Below are 20,324 nucleotides of genomic sequence, written 5' to 3'. Positions count from 1 at the left end.
CTGGGTCCAGTGGCAAGATATAGATCAGGACAACTGAAGACGGCCCCCTGAATCTTTTGTGGTGAAGCAAAAAGACAGGTAGTCCAGTAGCCTATGATTTGTTTCTTTACCAGAATTTCTATACTCATTTCATTCAGTGCCAGGACTAGGCAGCTTAGACATTTGTCTGAAGTACAAGGCTAGAAGGGATACAGTGATGTACTGCAAATAAATAAATGTATCTATTTTTTTAAAAAAAGTATTACTTTTTAAAAAAATAAACACACATTTTCTAAAGCCCAGAAAATCACACTCTCCATGCCATGGTGGTATTTATTTTGTGATTAGTTAAGTATGTTTGTGTTATAGGGAATGCTCAAAGCCTCTGATGAACAATAACAGAGAGGTACAACCTTCCGGCACAGAGCAATGAGGACAGTGCAATTTTCAGGCTTTGAGCAATCTGTGAAAAAAGCTTTGTCCTGGTCTAGACAGAGGTACCACCTTGAGCCAATGGATGAATGAAGGCACAAATGAATAGTAACAAGCAATGCTAAGATGATGATGATGATGATGATGATGATGACTATGATGATTAATAGAACATGATATTCATAGTCCTTTCATTTCCATATAGAACACTACCTTTGTCAGGCAATTTCAATGAATTTAGAGATTACTGGCAGCCAGGTGTAAAGGTATCATATATATCATACAATAGACATTTTATCCAGCTGGCTAAATTTCCCCCAGGGCTTCTCACACTGATCAATGCCTTAGCGATTCTGCATCTAATCTGATTCAGGCTGTAGGCACCAGACACCTGAGGTACAATACAGGTAATGGGAATAGGAGTTTTACTGTTAGTAACATTTGATTAGCACAATTTTCTGCTTCACACATTAGAATATAGGGCAGTAAAATTGAGAGCAGGGGAATTTATTACTTTTCCACAGCTGGCTTTCTTTGGAGACCATACTTTTTTTTTTCCCCAGGTCTGAGGTCTATACAATATTGCACAATTCCTTCATATGAATGATTTCATTATACTAGAAGCCTCACCCAGGTTCAGAGGATAGAAGAGAGGTGGCTTAAAGGGTCACTGCCTGTGATTAAGAAGTTATCTGAAGTGTGGTACCATCTAGACACTGGTAAACCAAAAATCACGGAATGGCACAGTTGGAAACATAAAGTTGGTATTTAGAATAACCATGTAAGGGAGGTAGTGAAAGGATTACATACATTTTGCAGGGCACTGAACTGAGATTAGAAGAGATTTTAGACAGATCATCTAGTCCAATCCCCTCATTTTATATAAAAAGAAACATAAACCCAGAGAGGTCAAATACTTTTTCTAAAGTCACACAGTAAATTAGGGACAGAGGTAGGATTAAAAACCCAGGTTTCCTGAACTCTCCATCTGTTTTTTTTCTTCCAATTTTGTCTGTGTGTGTGTGTGTGTAAAGCATGACCAAATTGGAAGGAAAAAGAATATAGTATGATAATATAATACATGAATTTATAGTGCTCAAGTGATAGCTATTATTGTTATTCTCTTAGAAAAAGAATCTCTCAGTAAGTTTTCTGTAGGCTCATTGCTTCTAGGTAACCTTGAAATCTTGCAAGAAATGGAACAAATGACAGAATTTGAACTCAGCTCTTCCTGACTCTCAGGCTGGCTTTCTATCACTGTGCTAGCTTCTCATATATAGATATTGTATGTGCATATATATATATATAAATATGTGTGTGTGTGTTATCTGTATACATATACAGATACCAAGAAACTATGTATAGATATAGAAACTAATCTATATATCTACATTTATCTATCTCTATATTATGTATCTATCTTCTTGGTAGTATATTTTGACCTATGAACAGTGAAACCTACTACTTTTGTACCTTGCAGATTCAAAATCTGTTTTGAATCTCACAAAACATGAGTACCTATTTGGTATCCAATGGATATCTCAATATGTGGCAAATACTGTATCAAATCCAAAACGAGAAACTGATTTTTCTCATTTCCCTAAATTCCTCTAGTAGGCAACAGTGTTTTCTCTTGTAAGAAAAGCCTTACAACTTTGTTTTTATTCTGTTTCAATTTCAATCTATCATGATTAAGTGCCTAGCACACAGTCTGCACTTAATAAGTACTTGTTGATTGATTGATTGATTGATTAAGCACCAAGTCCTGGAAGCTTCAGGCTACTTTTTCACCTAGTCCTCAAGTGTGTATCTTCTCCCAATTTCCAGTTCCCTTTTGTGTGATGTCATCCTCCATTAGAATGTAGCTCCTTGAGGACTGGGATTATCTGTCTTATTTCTTGTTTTTGTATTCCCAGCGCTAAGTGCAGATCTTGGCACATAGTAAATGCTTAATAAATGCTTTGCTTATCTATCTATCTATCTATCTATCTATCTATCTATCTATCTATCTATCTATCTATCTATCTATCTATCTAATTAGGTACTGGGGATACAGAGCTAAAAAAGAGAAACAAACAAACAAAAAAAAAGGAGATAATTTCTGCCTTTGTGGAGCTTATATTTGATTGGGTGATACATACATGCATACATACATACACACATACACACAGTATGTATATAACTTTGTGATTATATGTATATACATATATAAACACAAGGTAAATTGAAAATGGGAAGAACTCAAACAATAGGGGGATGAAGAAATGTTACATGAAAATTCAAGTACAGGTATCCTTTTCACATTGTGACTTTCACCATCACATTTTCAATATATTGGGGGTTGGCATAAAAGATTAAATGGGAATTTTGGGGGAGTTTGTGAAAGTCACAAATGACACGTGAAGGCCAGCAGATGAAACAGAAAAAAGTTTAGAAACTCAGAAAGGCATAAAATATATGTATAATATTATATAATATCAACCCAAATTTTACAATAAGGTATTGCAAACATCCCATAAAAGAAAAAAAAATCAGACTTCTTCTCTGGTATGAAGGGAGGGCCAAAAACTTTATGCAGATTTTCCAGATCAAGGGGTCACCGTGCCCTAACTTCTGCAATGAGAAAGGGATAAGTATATCTGATGCTGAAAGGTGATTCCCTGCTTGAGAGGAGGGAGCACATTCCAGGAGTGGTAGCCCTCCTTTTCACAGTCTCAGATGGGAGGTAGAATATTGAGTTTGGGGAACAGTTAATAAACCTAGTAGGCTAGTAGTAGTTAGTAGGTTGTGAGGAGTTTATATTTTATTCTAACAGAAATAGGAAACCACTGAAGATTTTTGAATAAGGGATTAAAATGATCAGACTTGTGTATTAGAATAATTTTGTCATCTGTGTGGAAGATGGATTGGAAAGGAGATAGACAGAAAGCAGGAAGACCAGGTAGAAGGCTATTATAAAAGCACAGGTAAGAGAGAATGGAATTCTTGAGTAGAGAGGAGGAGATATATCCAAGAATTGTGCAGAGATAGAATTGACAAAATTTGACAATTAAATTTATGAGGCATCACGGAAAACTCAAATAGTCCAGTGTTGTGAACCTGGTGATTAGAAAGGTAGGTAGTATTTCCAATAGAAATAGCAAAATTAGTAAAGTGAAGTTTTGGGGGAGAAAAGGAGGACTATTCAGGACATGATATATTTGATATGTTATTGTGACATTTAAGTAGAAATGACCAGCAGGCAAGTGGCAAATACAAGACTGGCATTCCAGAAAGAGATTGAGACTAAGGCTGGATATATAGACTTGTGAGTCATCTGCATAAAGTTGGCATTCCAAACCAAGGAAGCAGATGAGATCAAGAGAGAGGCCATAGAGAAATAAAAGAAAAGACAGCCTGTAACAGTCACCTTCTATATAATTGCATAAACCCTCTTCCAAACAGACACTCAATGATCTATAGGCCACAAATACTCTGAAATGCTTAGAGGAGAAAACACTTTCTCTAGCTTCTCTGTTCAATTTTTTGCCTTTATCAATATACTCAACAAATATGCTGAATAAGATATACTCAACAAATGAGTATTTTTCAGGCTTTAGATATGGCTGTGATGTGTAACTAGATATGCCACATCTCCAAATAATAAGTATTTGGATGTAGTAGAGAATCGGGGAGCTAAATTTCTGTCCATGTTGCTCATGTCCATACCCAGGCTAGTATATTTCTGTGCTCTGCTACTCTGTTTACTATATTTACTAAGCTTGACTGCAAGTTTCAAGAAAGATTCAAATTGGACCCCAATATAAAGGTAAGTATAATCAGATTTGGAACATGGATATTTAGGAGCAAAATCCTCTTGCTCCCCCATTGCAAGAGACCGAAGGATCAGGTTAACCACAGAATCATACTCCTCTACCTGAACAGAAATCCTTTTTATAGCATTTCAGATAAGAGGTAATCTGGCTTCTGAATGAAGACTTCCAATGACTGGAAATTTATTGTGTCCAAAGACAAGCTATTCTACTTTTGGATAGCTCCATTCCCCTCATCCTCCATGACCCCAAGATTTGGCATCTGGAGCCAAGCAAAGCAAATACAGTTTATCCTCCATGAGATGGTACTTCAAATAATGGACAACAGCTATTCTGCTCACTCACTAACTAGTTCCTTCTCTCCCCATCTTCTTTTCCAAATCCTTCAATTAATAGTCATGTGGCATGGTTTCCAGGTCCCTTGCTATCATGATCAGTTTCTTCTAGATTAAAGGTTCTTAACTTGGGGTATGTGAACTTTTTTATAGAGCTACAACTAGACCTAGATAGCCATATTTCAATATAATTGGTTTCCTATGTAATTCTCTGCATTTTATTTTATGCACTCAAAAATTTTATTCTGAGAAGGGGTCCAAAGATTTCACCAGAATTCCAAAGGGTCCATGACACAATAAAAGTTTAAGAACTTCTGTTCTAGATATGCCCCAATTTGTTAATGACCTTTTTAAAAGATGTTGCTCATGTCTGATCATGTTACTATTACACTCAAGAAATTCTGGTGGCTTTCCCTTGCCTCTAACACAAAATACAAATTTTTCTGTTTAACTTTTCAGATTTCTCACACTCTGGTTCTAACTTTCCAGACTAATTGCGCATTACTGTCCACTCAAGTCTATATTTTAGCTAAAATAAAATTGTCTACTTGTTCCTCCTTATGACATTTTATTTCCTATCTCCATACCTTTGCTCAGGCTGTCTCCCATACCTGGAATGCCTTTTCACCTTTACCTCATAGATTTCCTGCTGTTACTGTTGTTGTTCAATCATTTCAGTCACGTCCAACTCTTCATGACCGAATTGGGAGTTTTCTTGGCAAAGATACTAGAGTGGCTTGCCGTTTCTTGCTCCAACTCATTTTATAAATGAGAAAACTGAGGCAAACAGGGCTAAGTGACTTACCGGGGTTACACAGCTAGTAAGCATCTGAGGCCAGATTTGAATTCAAATTCCCTAACTTCCATCAAAACTTGGCTTACAATCTAATTCCTACAGTTTTCATGCTCTTCCCCTGGAAATTTTTTTTTTATTATTTAATTATCTATGTACATGTTGCGTTCCCTCAATAGAAGGTACATTCCTTGAAAACAAAGACTGCTTCATTTTTTTTTTCTTTCTATCACCAGTATCCAGCCTAGAACCTAGAGCTTATCATTGTTGTTGTTGCTGTTATGGTTATTATGGGGTGGGGGTGGGGGTAGGCTCTTAAACCAGTGATTTCACTTGCATAGAAATTCCAATAAGGAACCTTCTTCCATACATGCAGTTTGACAAAATTTCTGCAAATCGTAGTCTTAGAAAACTGCTTGGGAAACTGAGATATCATGTGACTTAACCAGGGTCCTACAGTCAGTATGTATCAGAAGAGGAATTGGAACCCAAGTCTTCCTAACTCTGAGGTGAGTCCCCAATCCACCAAACCATGCTATTAAGCTTAAATTCAATTCTTTTTATGATGCTTTTCCATGCTCTCCTGGACTACTAATGTTTTCTTCTTTCCATATTATCTTTATCTATTCTGTATTTATCATGCATGCACCTAGTTATTTACATACTATTTTACCCATTAGAATATATGTTCATTAAGAGTAAAGTAGGGCCTTTTTTTTTTTTGCCTTTCTTTCTATCTCCAGAAATTAACATAGTGCCTAGCAAATGGTAATTGCTTAATAAATGTTTGTTGACTGACTGATTGTTTTCTTATAAGTCCTAGGTAGCACAGTAAGAAGAATACTGAACTTGGGAGTCAGAAAGACCTGAGTTTGAATCCACAATTCACTCAATCTAGCTAAAGTAATTAAGTATAGAGCCAGGGGTGGAGAACCTGCCTGGAAGCCACATGTGGCCTCCTAGGTCCTTGGGTGCAGCCTTTTGACTGAGTCCAAATTTTACAGACCAAATCCTTTTATTAAGGGGATTTGTTCTGTGAAGTTTGGATTCAGTCAAAGGGCCGTGTTTGAGGACCTACAGGTCAACCTGTGGCCACCCCTGTTAAGACTAAATGCATATAGCCCATTAGCTGTTTATACTTGGCTAAATCACTTCACCTCTAAGCCTCAGTTTCCTCATCTGTAAAATGGGGATTAATGATAGCACTCACCTCATAGTGATGTTGTGAGATAACATATGTAAAGAACTTTGTAAGCATTATAGCCCTATATCAATGCTAGGTATAATTATTAAATGCTTATTGAATTGAACAGAATACTTCAAATGTGTTCTGTTTGGGGCAAAATTCTGTGAGAATAGGACTTCCCTTATTCTCTATACTAAACTTCTGTTGCAAACCAAATTAAAGCCATCTTTTTTTTTTTTGGTTGCCAAGTCACAATGCTAACTTATCTTGAGTTTACAATCCACTAAAAGTCCACTGTGCCCCATGCACTGCCGCCCACCCCCACCCCCAACCATTGTCTGGTTATGCCTTCTCTTTCCTATGTTTGTACAATTGATTGATTGAACCAAGGTGAAGGTGACTCTGAACTTGCAGAAATTGGGCTAAAACTAAAAAAATCCCAAAAAAATCAATGCTATTTTTCTCATTCCCTTTTCCTCCATGATCTAAAAGCATTTACAGGGAACCAGACAACTCTTTGCTGTGAATACAGGAACTGCTACTAAGGGCAATACTCTAACTGTCGAGCCGTTTATGTATGAAGCACTCTCTTCACTCTGTGATTTTCAGTAATTAAAAGGGGAAAAACAAGGACTAAAAATGAACAGCTTGACTGAGCTTGTCTCTGGGATTTACTGAAGGATTTTATGATGGCTACCCTCACTAGAGGGTGGTGCTTGCTTATCATGTATTAGCAAACTTACCGTCAAATGATGTTGGTTGGATTAACTTTATGTGAGATATGCTTGGATGTGCCTCCACATTAAGTAGTCTTTCTTATTGATTGTTTTTCTAGAGTGGATACTTGCTTCAAAAAAAGAAAAAATGGGGGAGGGGGTATCTGGACCTGTTATTGATTGCATCAGTATGGAAATCTCTCACAAGTGTAGATAACCAACACATCAGTAGCTAGGTGGCCTAGTGGATTGACTTCTGGGCCTGGAGTCAAAAAGACCTGACTATAAATCTGGCTTTACATACTTACTGTGTGACCCTGGGCAAGTCACTTAACTTCTGTATGCCTTATCTGTAAAATGGGGATAACAATAGTACCTATTCCTATCATTGTTGTGAGGATCAAGTGAGATCATATTTGTGATGTGTTTAGCACAGCGTTTGGCACATAGTAAGCATTATATAAATGCTAGCTGTTATTGTTATTACTTAATGCCTATAATTTGTTATCTTAGAGTTTTCTGGTGGCACTGAGAAGTTAAATGGTTTAGTCACGGTCACATTTGTTAAGTACTTATTATATGCCAGGCACTAGGCTAAGCACTAAGGATACAAAAAGAGGCAAGACATAGTCCCTGCCCTCAAGATTAGAATTTAATAGAGGAGACAACAAACAAACAATATGTACAAACATGCTATATGCAGGATAATTAGGATATATATCCCTAGGTCATTCAATATTCTATGGGTACCAGCATAGCACTCGGATTACCTATGTGTCATCTCTTGCTCTCACTACATGACTGAACTATCTCTTTTTTCAATCAATCACCTCCTGCATGAGATTTTTTATACCCCTTTTCTCATACAACTCAATATTAGCAATATTCTGCCGCAGTACCTTTATCCATTGTACATCAACAACAGTAGCAGATTCTACACAGATTGTGGCACCTTGTTATTCATAGTCCCATAATGTTATGGTAGAATGTTGAGATTCAAAGACATTTCTTTTTTTATAAGAAATCAGTTTAGGATGGTTAAGAGTGCTGTACACCTTCCCAAATGACTGTTCTCTTCTTCCTATTCAGTTTAGGCCAATTTTTTTTGTGCTTATATAACACTGTCCGAGATAGGTGAACTGAAGGACTAACTCAATGGGCCATCTGTCCAACTGCATGCCGTACTCTAGACAATAGCATGCAGTTGTATACGTGCTATTGTCCTAGATTACGGCATGCAGTTGGATGTGTACCATTGTCTAGACAATATTCTATATCCAAAAAGACACACAGAGTGTACCTGTGTAAGTTGTTAGGCTCATTAAAAAAAAAGAGAGAGATTCTGGATCCCATTGGAGATGCTCTGTGGTATTCTTAAGTTTGATGCAGTTAGAATAATGTTATATAGAAGCCCTATTATCCTCCATGACAGCAGAGAACAGCTCTGGGGAGCATAATTTTCCATTTTTAATGTTTCACTGGATGTCAACAATCACATTAAACAAAGTTATCACTATGGTTACATCCATTAAGCAATCTTTCATGATCTTATCATTTACATGGGAAATAACCTATTGGAAGAGCAGTTGGACAAAACCAGGTTTAAACAAAAAAAATCTGTGTTAAGGGTAACAATTTTTAAAATATTGATGATCAATTTTCAAGATAATTTAAAGGGAAAGAGATTCCAAAAGATTGGAGAAAAATCATGGGTAGTATTATGTGATTTTAAAAAGTGATTGAAAAGACAACAATAATTATGGATTCACATGACTTTTTCCCACTACAAAATCTTTATGAAAATGGTCTATAAATGAATCAAAGGCACTATTGATTAATAGGGAAATGTTATTCAAATCAACCTATTTCAAATTAATTTTGATAATATTCCTATTTGGTCAGTATAATTTCAATTTTACCAGGGGCCTCCAGGAAGGGATTAAGTCTGAATAATCAGTGCAAAGGTAACAAAGATTTTCAAGTATTTGTCTTTGGTACAAATGAGTTAAAAAGCTTATCACAGCTATCTTTTTCTTTCTTTTATAATAAGTAAAAAATCATAGTAATTTCTTTAATACAAATTTGTTTGAGACAAAACAAAAAAAAAGAGGTGATTTTCATTCCTTATTTAATTAAACTTATTAATTTGAGGATAAACAATGAACTAGGGATAAGTCAGAGAACTAGGTGAATCTTCTCAAAAGTCAATCTTTTTGTCCTTTTTTCTTTGTCCTGGTGGTAGCCTCATTACTACATGCTGACAAGCTCAGAAATATCTGTGAACACATCCATTCAGTTTTTAACTTTGTCCTACTCTGGTTGTTTAGATTTAGAATGAGACGGGTTTTTTGTTTTGTTTTGTTTGTTTTTGCTTACTAACTCTTTGTCTAGACAATAACAAAGAATAACAAGATTCTCTTCTACCTTCTTTCCTCCTTTTTATCCCTATAACATGTATTAAGTTACAAAATAATCCACATAGTTCTATACTAGAACACAGACAACCATATGGTCCCTACTCTCAAAGCTTTACAACTTAGCTGGGGAGATTAAACATGGAGATAACCATATACAAGACAACAACGTAAGTAATATCATAAGACAGTGTTACGATAAGTGCCAAATGAGAGGTTCATTCAGTGACTCCAGAGGAGGGAAAAAAAATCACTGAAGGGTAGAATGGTCATGAAAGCCTTAACACACAGTTCACACTATACAAAACAACAACATAAGTAATATCACAAGGCAGTGAATGAGAAGTGCATTTCATGGTCATGAAAACCTTAATATAAAGACTCGATCTCAGCTTTGAAGGCTGGAAAGAATTTGGACAAGTGGAAAGAGTAGACAAGGAAATCCTAGGCAAAAAGAACAATGTTTGAGGGTGTGGGGTGAGGGAGAGGAAAGAATAGTGAATTTACTAGTCTCCTTAAAGCAGAGAAGTTTATAGAGGGAAGAAACATGAGATTAGGTGGAAAAATCATTTGGGGTTAGATTATGGAGAGATTTGAATATTAGGTCCAAGAGTTTGGATTTTACATGTATAAGTAATGAAAAGCCATTAAAAATGTTTTAGCAACTCTGGCTGGGGAAGGAGGGAGAGGATATATTCAGAAACAAAACTGATGTCAAAAAAAAGATACAATAAAAAGTCAATACAATAAGAAATAAATGGAGAAAATGTCATATAATAATTAATAAGCAATAAAACATCATGTAGATCAGAGGGAGGAAAGTAAATGGCCCTAATAAAATAAAAGTACAATGAATTAACCATTTGTATCTGAGTTTCTGCCTCTGAAGTAGACACTTAATGAACATTGACCAGTTAATAGTCAGTTGACAAGCATATATTAAAAGCCTGCTATGTACCAGGTATGATGCTAAATGTTGGACCAGGGATGGAGCACTATACTACATGTTATGATGTATTGCAAATACACTGCCATCGCCTTTACAACCCTTCCAATCTACTATGGGTTTGGTAGTTAAAAGTGAGAGATAGTTACTGAATATGCACAGCATTTGTTGGAATGGGTCTATGTAGGCAAAACCACTAACTCATTTGGGTATTGCTTAACCTCTATAGGCCTCGGCTTGCTCATCTATAAAATGCAAGAATTGGATTCAAAGGTTAGATGGTCATTACATCCCTTCCAGCTCTGTATTCAACGATTTTAAGCCTTGTTCTCTGATCAACTATAAAGGTGAAGTTGGTATATCATGACACCTTCCTGGAGTTTTGGAAGAACATCATTATAACAAGATCTCTCTTCTGACAGGGTCTTACTGCATGCAACCCAAGGACTTCATTGGAGCAAGACTCCAATTAAATATTTCTCAAATTATTATAGAAGTTATACCTTGCTGTCAAGATGTCAAGAAGAGACTCATGAAAACTTCTTCAGTGTTATTTTTATGGGTTGAAACTTAAATCTATGGCTAATTATATACATTTTAGCCTTCAAGCCTACTCACCTAGCTGTTACGGGAATTTAAAAATCTTGGATTTGACTCTGCCGTCTGAAGTGTCATTATTGAATTAAAAAGCAAATAAGCTCCATACTCGAAAGTTCTTTGAGCAAAAGGCCAAAAGATGGAAAATGCTATAGTCAGTTACTACCTTCAAAGGATCCTACTTCTCTTCTGGACTCAGAGGACCAATGCTCTATAATTTAGACATAGCTATGTCAAGTTACAAATATCTAGCTTTTGTTCACTCTCCCTCCAGGGAAGGATTTGTCAAAATGCAGAAAGCAATGGAAATAGAGTTTTTAAAGTGAGGGAAAAACATTAAATTGCCTGCATGCTACAAAAATCATGTGGGGCGCCTGGCTCAAGTAAAAGATATTTTATATATATAAATATATATATATACACACACACACACACACACACACACACATATGTATATATATATGTATATATGTATATATACACACACACACACACACACATATTATGTATGTATATAATGAATCCCTATGCTGTATTCCTAATACTATACTATACTAGTCATTGCAGTTACTATCACAACCATCACCATTATCATTGAGATGCAGTACAGTTTATTGGATAGAGTGCTGGATTAAGAGTCAGTGATATCTGGATTCAAATCCTTCCTATGTTTATGATATTCTATATTACTAGATAGTTACTGGAGCAGTTACGTGGCACAGTGGGTAGAGAGTTGGTCTTGGAGTCAGAAAGACTCATCTTCCTGAGTTCAAATATGGCCTCAGACACTTACTAGCTATGTGACCCTGAGCAAGTCACTTAACCCTGTTTGTCTCAGTTTCCTCACCTGTAAAATGAGCTGGAGAAGGAAATGACAAATCACTCCAGTATCTTTGCCAAGAAAACTCCAAATGGGGTCACAAAAAGTCAGACATGACTGAAAATGATTCAATAACAACAGATATTTACTAGTTGCATGACCATGGACATGTCATTATTATTAGACTTTTTCAGCTTCATCTGTAAAATGGTGATAATAATAACATCCACCTAGCAGAGTTGCTGTGAGGACAAAATGACATAAGGTATATAAAAACACTTCGCAAGCCTTAAAGTGCTATATAAACATGAACTACTATTACTAATAATTATTATAATTAATGATTATAACAAAAAACGTAGAAGACATAGCCTTGTTCTTAAGAAAATTAGAAACCAATTGGGTAGATAAGAAAAGCCTAATTGAAATAATTTTAAAAAGTTGAAATAACAATAACAGCTTATATTTATACTACATTTTATAGGTATACTATGCTTTCACAAATGCTATTTATTTGATCCCCAGAGCAAGTTTGTGAAGTAGTCAGGGCAAGTGTTATATTACTGTTAAAAGAAAAAGAAGAGATGAGGAAACTAAGGTTCAGAGGGACTGAAACAGCCCATGACAGCTGGGTTGCCAACTGAGGTCTTCTTGGTCCAGTCCATATTCTATTACCTCTCAGGGCCTAGAGCCTAGAATCAAGGGTGGGGAACCTGCATCCTCGAGGCCACATGGGGCCCTGTAAGTCCTCAAGTGCAGCTGAATCAGTGCTGTAGGATATGAGAAATAAGGGATAAACTCTTTATAAATACATATGTATAAACCCTTAAGGTTTACAATTTTTTTATGTTATTTCATTTGATCCTGACAACAGTCCTACAAGATAGGTGTTATTTATTATCATGTCCATTTTACAGATGAGGACACTGAGCCTGAGAGAGGTCAAGTGACTTTCCCAGGGCCAGGTAATGATGGGCCTCGATTTCTCGTCTGAAAAAACAACAACAACAGCAACAACAACAAAAAACAGAAGCTAGCTGCCAGATAAGCTGCAGTAGGACAAAACTTAGGAAGGGACAGTAGTTAAGAAAGCATTGCATAGGTCTTGGTCTGAGTGATGACAATCTTGGCCAGGGGGATTGATGGCTTAGAAATGTAGAGAAAAGAAGAAATATGTAAAATATTAAGAAAGGTGAATCAGCAAATAGAATTTAGTAACAACAAACATGGGGGGAAGGTGAGACAATTGCAGAATCTCCACACAAGGTCTAAAACATTTATATAGTAACAGGCTATACATATACATGCATGTGTGTATATATACACAGAGAAGACATATATATATTATATATATATCACTACGTAAATGTTAGCTGCGTACACAAATATGTTTATGCTGCATTTTACAGTATATAAATGTTACAATGTACAAATGTTAGCTGCATATATGTGTATATATAGTATATTCAAATATAGTAAGTACAATGTAAATGTTAGATGATATATAAATACACATATATTTTATATATGCGTATATGTATTTAATATATATTATATATAAATATATGTATATTTATATATATTATAAGCATGATGGAAATGTTAGACATACAAATATACATATATTTTATATATGTATATGCATGTTTAATATATAACATTAATAATATAATCACAATTATACTAATTTAGCTATATATAAATATACATATATTTTATATATTTGTGTAGTTAATATAAAATTTGCATTATACTAATATATAAATATACATATATGTAAGCACACTGTAAATGTTAATTGTATATAAATATACACATATTTTTATATATGTATATTTACATATAGCTAACATTTACTTGGGCTTATGGCACCATGCTAAGTATTTAATAATCCTTATCTCCTTTGATCCTCACAACAATTCTGGGAGGTGAGTGCTATTATAATTCTCATTTTACAAATGAGGAAACTGAGGCAAACAGAAATAACTGAATTGCCTAGGGTCACACAGCTAGGAAGTATCTGAGACTGGATTTAAACTCAGGTCTTCCCAACTCAAAGTCCAGCACTCTATCCACTACACCACCTGCCAGCCAGACTCATGGCATGTGTGATCAGATACTCAGTAAGAGTAATCAATGATCTCTGTGAAGGAGTGATAAGTACTAACCTCCTCTTCCTCCTACTTTCATCTACCAGGGGTTGGGACATTTCTTTGTTTCTTTGACGTAGGTGAGCTCCTCTCTGCCTGGCAGTCACTGCCTCCCACAGTTAGGCACACACCCTCAGTCCTCCCTGCTTTCAGGGTGGGAACCCTGTTTTCCACAAGATGTGGACCAATGAGTTTAGGGCAATGATTCATCCTGGAGGGAAGCTGGGTTTGGTCTTTCCTAAAAAGACGGTCCTTTCCTCTCCCTGGGTACCCCCAGATTAGATTTGGTGCCAGTAAATTTTGTCCTGCCTTTCATTTCTGTATTTTGTATAGCTAAACTCAAGGACTGGTATTTCATGAGTATTTGTGTCAGAATTTATGAAGCACTACTTTCTACAAGAGATCCCAAAAGACAGAAACAGCCAGGTACTTTATTTTTCAAATTAATTTGTAGGGCCTATAGCACTACGCTTGAAGCCCTACACCATTTACCGTGGTTTTTCCCTAAAAGAGTTCTAAAAATTCCTCCTGAACTAGTCACATATGTCCCCTTTGACCATTTAGGAAACATATTTATTATCCTAATTCATAATACCATAGGTAGAAAGGACCTCAGAGTTCATCAGTTCACTCTCCTCCTTTTACAGATGAAGAAAATGAGGCGGTGAAATGATTTATTTAAGGTCCCATGGTAGTGAATGGCAAAGTTTCAAACCCAAGGTCCTCTGGCTCCAAATCCAGCATTCCTTCCCTTGTACCATATTTGGTAACTTTCTCACATTTGAATGTAGAGTGTGAAGCAGGAATTAAGCATTCACAATGAATATCTCATTCTTTGAAGGCTGAAGGTCAGTATCAATCTTAGGACAATTGGGATTAATGAGGCTGCTTCTACAACGTTTTTAAAAAGAAGTCTATAGTTTTTGAAGTACAATACTCCAACTAATGTCACTGCTGTCCTAATGGCTTTTTGTACCGAAGAAAGACCCAATAAAGTAGAATGATGCATTTGTCAAGAAACCTGGGCAGCTATGGTTACGGGTACCAAAAAAACACACAGTAAGAGGTCACATTAAAATGTTTCCATTCCAAAATACAAACGAGTCATTCTTCAAGGAAACAGGGTGATATTTATTTTTAATTTGACTTAGAAATACACTGATGCCTCAATTAATTTGTAACCAACTAAACAGAACATTCAGGGCAACAGTACTTTTTTTCAATGTCAAAAATTTAGGCTAAACATAGGGAGCCAAATGGTAATCAATAAGGTAAAAGATGATTAGAAGGAAGCATTGTGATTGGTCAGCAAAAAAGCCGAGGGGCTTTAAAAACTGAGTCCTGTAAGAACCAGAACAACGAATAGGAGGAAAAATTGAAGAAAATGTGGAGGGAAGGAAAAAGGAGAAGAGTTGGGGGGTAAATGTTCCTCTCTCTTCTCTGTCCATCAGCCTTCCTAAATCTATTCTTCATCCTCACTTGGACCTACAGTCTATTCCTCAGTGTTCTCCCAAGCCATCACCACCACCCTATCCTTAGGTTTCACTTTTATTCATTGACAGTCTTGACCCTCAAAATAAATAACATTTACATAGTGCCTTAAGATTTGCAAAGTGCTTTATAAATATCATATTTTATCCTCATAACAGCCTTGAGAGGTAAAGTGTTATTATTGTCTTCATTTAACAGATGAGGAAACTGAGGCTGGCAGAGGTTAAATGACTTGCCTAAGTTCACACAGCTAGGCTATGTCTGAGGCAAGATCTGAGTCAGGTCTTTCTGCCTCCAGGTTCAGTACTCTGTTCACTGCACCACCCAGCTCTAGTTAACCATTTCAACTTCACACTGTCCTCTGCACTTGAATCTGTTGCCACATCTTGTCTTATTCCCATTTATGTTTTGTAAAACTGGCCCTGGGCTACCCCCCTTCTTTGTTTTTACCCCCAGACTGCTGAATGTTATTGTTCAGTTGTTTCAGTTGTATCCAACTCTTCATGACCTCATTTGGGGTTTTCTTGGCAAAGATACTGCAGTGGTTTGTCATTTCCTTCTCCAGCTCATTTTACAGATGAGGAAACTTAGGAAAACAGGGTTAAGTGATTTGCCCAGGGTCACACAGCTAGTAAGCATCTGAGGCCAGATTTGAACTCAAGAAGCTAAGTCTTCCTGACTCCAGGCCTGGTGCTCTATGCACTGAGCCAGTTAGAGGCCCCAGGCTGCTGAATGCCACCAAACAAAGTCACACAAATGTGACAAGTGGATCCAGGTGTTTATATTAGCTAATCTCTACTGGGTCCTCGTTACAACTTGGCAACCCTTCTATTCTTTCCCAGTTGACTATTTCACCTCTCACAGCAACTATTGTAGATCTTTTCTTCTCTCCTCAATCCTCCTGCACCATCCCTTTCCCTCTTTTCTCTCTGTTTAGAGCCATTTTTCACAGGTATTTGGAGAGTTTTGGGGGCCCCTCTTCTCTTTCTGAAGAATAGCTTGTCACCTACTTTACTAAGAAAAGACTGTCATGAGCTTCCTATTCTTCTCTTCCCACACCTCAAAGGCCTTCAACATTGCCCCACTTCATGTCCTCCTTTGCTCCAATCTCTGAATAAGATGTAGCTTTTCTCCCTGCCAGGGCTACCCCTTCTATTTGTACCCACAATCCTGTCCCCTCCTGACTCCCCTAGGTACTTATCCCTCCAATTGTTCCCTCTATCACTAATTCTCAATATCTCCCTATCCCTGGTCTTCCTTTATGCTGTCTACAAATATGTCCAGGTCCTCAATCCCCTAAAAACATTTACTTGATTCTATCATCCCCTCAAGCCCTAGTCATATATCTCTCCTCCTTTTCTTACCCCAAATCTCAGAAAAAAAGAGATCTACACTCCCAGTTTCTTCTTCCTCTCCTCCCCCTCACATCTCTACCCCTGACTATCTAGCATCAGACCTCACCACTCAACTGAAGCTGTTTTCTCCAAGGTTTCCAATGACATCTTGATTGCTAAATCCAAGGACCTTTTTCTCAGTTAGTTCTCACCTTCTTGACCTCTCTGTACCATGGTATAGTTTTAATGATCACTCTTCCTGGTACTGTCTTTCCCACAGTTTTTAATCACACTGCTTTCTCCTTTTTCTCTCCCTGACTGTGCCTTCTCAATCTGTTTGGCTAGGTATAGCTAGCGTTTAATTGTCAGTGTCCCTAAGGTTGTGGGGTATGTGTGTGTGTGGCGGGGGGGTGTTTTCTTCGTATCTGCTCTTTTCTCTTTTTATGTCCTCTTTCTTAGTCATGTCATCAGCTCCCATGGTTTCAATGATCATGTCTACTCAAATGATTCCTGGTGTTATATATGCAGCCTTAATCTTCCTCCTGAGTTCCATTCTCACCTCACCAACTGCAAATTGTGTAACTTCAGCTAGACGTCCTGTAGGCATCTCAGGCTCAATACTTCCAAAATGGAATGCGGGTAAGTGACTTGCCCAGGGTCACATACCTAGTGTCTGAGGCTGGATTTGAACTCAGGTCTTCCTGACCCCAGGTCCAGCACTCTGTCCACTGCACCACTTAGCTGCCCTGTTGGGTTCAATTGGATTGGATTAGGTTAGACAAGAAAACTGATGCTAGAAATTTGATGACTAGCCCAGACTCATGAGAATAGTGAGTAACAGGTCAGGCCATTTGACTCCAAGCATAGTGCTCATTCCTTTAAGTAATAAATATATCAGGATATTTCTTAATATCTTTAGGACTAGATCGTTTTGAAGTCCGTCCTACCAGGTCTGTGATTCTATGACGAGCTTGTGTATACGCTTAGCTGCCCCTAACTCTTCCTCTTAAATAAAAATAGTGTGGCAGAAGTTTTCCTCACCTGCCTTTCCTGTGTTGCTGAGAGAAGTTGTAATGATGGAGATGGTAGATGCTGTGATATTGGATGGATCTGTTGGAGTATTCACATAACCTGCAATGAAAACAGCAAAAAGCATTTATATTTCTACTATTGTGTAGAAAGAGAATTTCTGGACAAAAGTGGAAAAAAGCATTGGACTTTAAGTTAGAAGGCTTGGGTCTGAATCATGCTCTGTGACTTGGGGAAGTCATTTAATTTTCTTGAGCCCCAGTTTCCTCATCTGTGAAATGGGGATAATATTTGCACTATCTCACATGGATGTTGTGAGTAAAGTGTTTTGTGAACCTTAAAGCTTTATATAAATGAGAATCATTATTATAGGCCATTGTATGGATCAAATGAGATAATGTATGAAAAATGCTTTGTAAGGCTTAACTGGTGACACATTCCTATAATCCCTGCTCCTGGGGAGACTGAGGCTGGTGGGTGGCTTGAATTTAGCAATTCTGAACTACAGTAGGCCAAGTTGGTCAGGTATCTACATTAAGTCTGGAACCAATGTGGTAAGCTACTGGAAACAGGAGGTGCCACCAAGATGTCTAAGAAGGGATGGTCCAGGTTGGACATGGAGTAGGTTAAAATTTAGGTGTGGAATTGGGCCACTGAGGGACTGCTGTACTCCCAGCAGGTTTGACATAGGAAACCCAGTGACTTTATTTAGCCTCGTGGCTCAGGTTAAAGCAAAGACCTGGGTTTGGGAATTTACAAGAAATTAGTACTCTGGAAGTTGGTACTAACAAGAGTTTTGTTATTATATAAAGCAGAAAGCATACAAAAAAAAAATACACCTGCCCCACACACCTACCCCCTCAGCCCTTCCTCACACAAACACAAACACATACACATCCATATACACACACACTTTCTGTAATATGGACAGAGGTTGGGCCCCATAGATAAAGGAAACTCAACCAGTGAGAGGGGGAGGGGGTTGTGTTGGGAGACAACATGCTCAAAGTTGAGGTTTAAGCTAGGCAGTTATATACAGTACCCTTAAAATGGGCCTGGTGGAGAGCAGGTAATCAGTGCCAGATGTGGGAGGGGGCATTCCCAATTAGATCCAGATGTGATGGAGAAGTTTTTGGGGTCACTTATTGATACCAGGGCTGTGTGAGGCTCAGATAGGGGGAGTTTCTTTATTGGGACCAGAAATTGGGAAAGAGTTTGAATTGACTATGTGAGGCTACAGGAGGGAAATTACTCAGAAGCTATTGTAGTCAAGCAGGAGTTTTATACAGTTAGAAGCTGCTGACATTAGTTGCCTAACAGGGGTTAACACAGGTCAGAACAGTGAAAAAAAGCTGCCTATTTGCTTTATGGATATTAGGACCACTTAGCCTAAATGCCTTCCTATCAGAGCTCTATACTATATAACTATATTCTGTTATACATATATATATATATATATATATGTAAAACATCAAACAAAAGAAAAATTATAATTATCACACCATTCTTTTTTAAAAAGTATTTTATAATCCCTAACATACTATATGAATGTTGGTTATTACTATTATTCTTCCAGTAATGTTCTATTCCATTGCCTCACTGGTATCATGGAGGTGACTCAGGGTTTATCCTGATGGAGTGTAAGCTCTGGCAGTTTCTACCCCTCTGAAATGGTTTCTCGTATGGAACTGATGATAAAAACTAATATCTACTTCCCAAAGATACAACTAGCTAAGCTTGGGAAAGATCAGTGCCCAGTTGGCCATATGGTGAATCAGTTAAGGTACAGCAGGGTAGTGAAGAACATTAGCAGAGAAGGTGCCCACACCAATCATCATCATCATCATCATCATCATCATCATCATCATCATCATCATGGCTGGGACATAGTAGGCTTTTAATAAATGTTAATTGACTGATTAACAAATAATAATGACTAACATTTATTTTCGTTTTAAGGCTTAGAAAATGCTTCATTTATATTATTTCATTTGAACCTCACAACAAACCCTGCAAGGTATGTGTTATTATTAAGTATTAATTAAAAGAAATTGAAGCTGATAAAGGCTAAGGGATTTACCCTAGTAGTAATCTCAGGCAGATTTTGAATTCAAGTCTTCTTGGTTCCAAATCCAATACTCTATGCACTGTGCTCCCTAGCTGAAAAAAGAAAAGAAAAGAAACAACAGAAAGAAAGAAAAAAAAGAAAGAGAAATAAAAAGAAAGAGAAATAAAAAGAAAAGAAAGAAAGAAAGAAAGAAAGAAAGAAAGAAAGAAAGAAAGAAAGAAA

The 20,324-nt window shown here is 37.0% G+C and overlaps 1 protein-coding gene across 6 annotated transcripts in view; it reads right to left on the bottom strand.

The window, feature by feature from the left end:
* The window catches only part of CD96 (CD96 molecule), a 104,953-nt gene that overhangs the window by 36,435 nt on the left and 48,194 nt on the right, over positions 1 to 20,324 (bottom strand). For all 6 annotated transcript variants that reach the window (XM_027867586.1, XM_027867602.1, XM_027867610.1 and 3 more), the window contains one exon: positions 18,047 to 18,136. In XM_027867586.1, coding sequence (XP_027723387.1) covers positions 18,047 to 18,136 — 90 coding nt within the window. The remainder of the gene's footprint in view (positions 1 to 18,046; positions 18,137 to 20,324) is intronic.

This window comes from Vombatus ursinus, unplaced genomic scaffold, assembly GCF_900497805.2.
Source record: "Vombatus ursinus unplaced genomic scaffold, bare-nosed wombat genome assembly UNPS02001419.1, whole genome shotgun sequence".
Classification (NCBI taxonomy): Eukaryota; Metazoa; Chordata; class Mammalia; order Diprotodontia; family Vombatidae; genus Vombatus; species Vombatus ursinus.
Note: the sequence above shows the minus strand (reverse complement) of the source record. Positions and strands in the feature narration are given on the sequence as shown.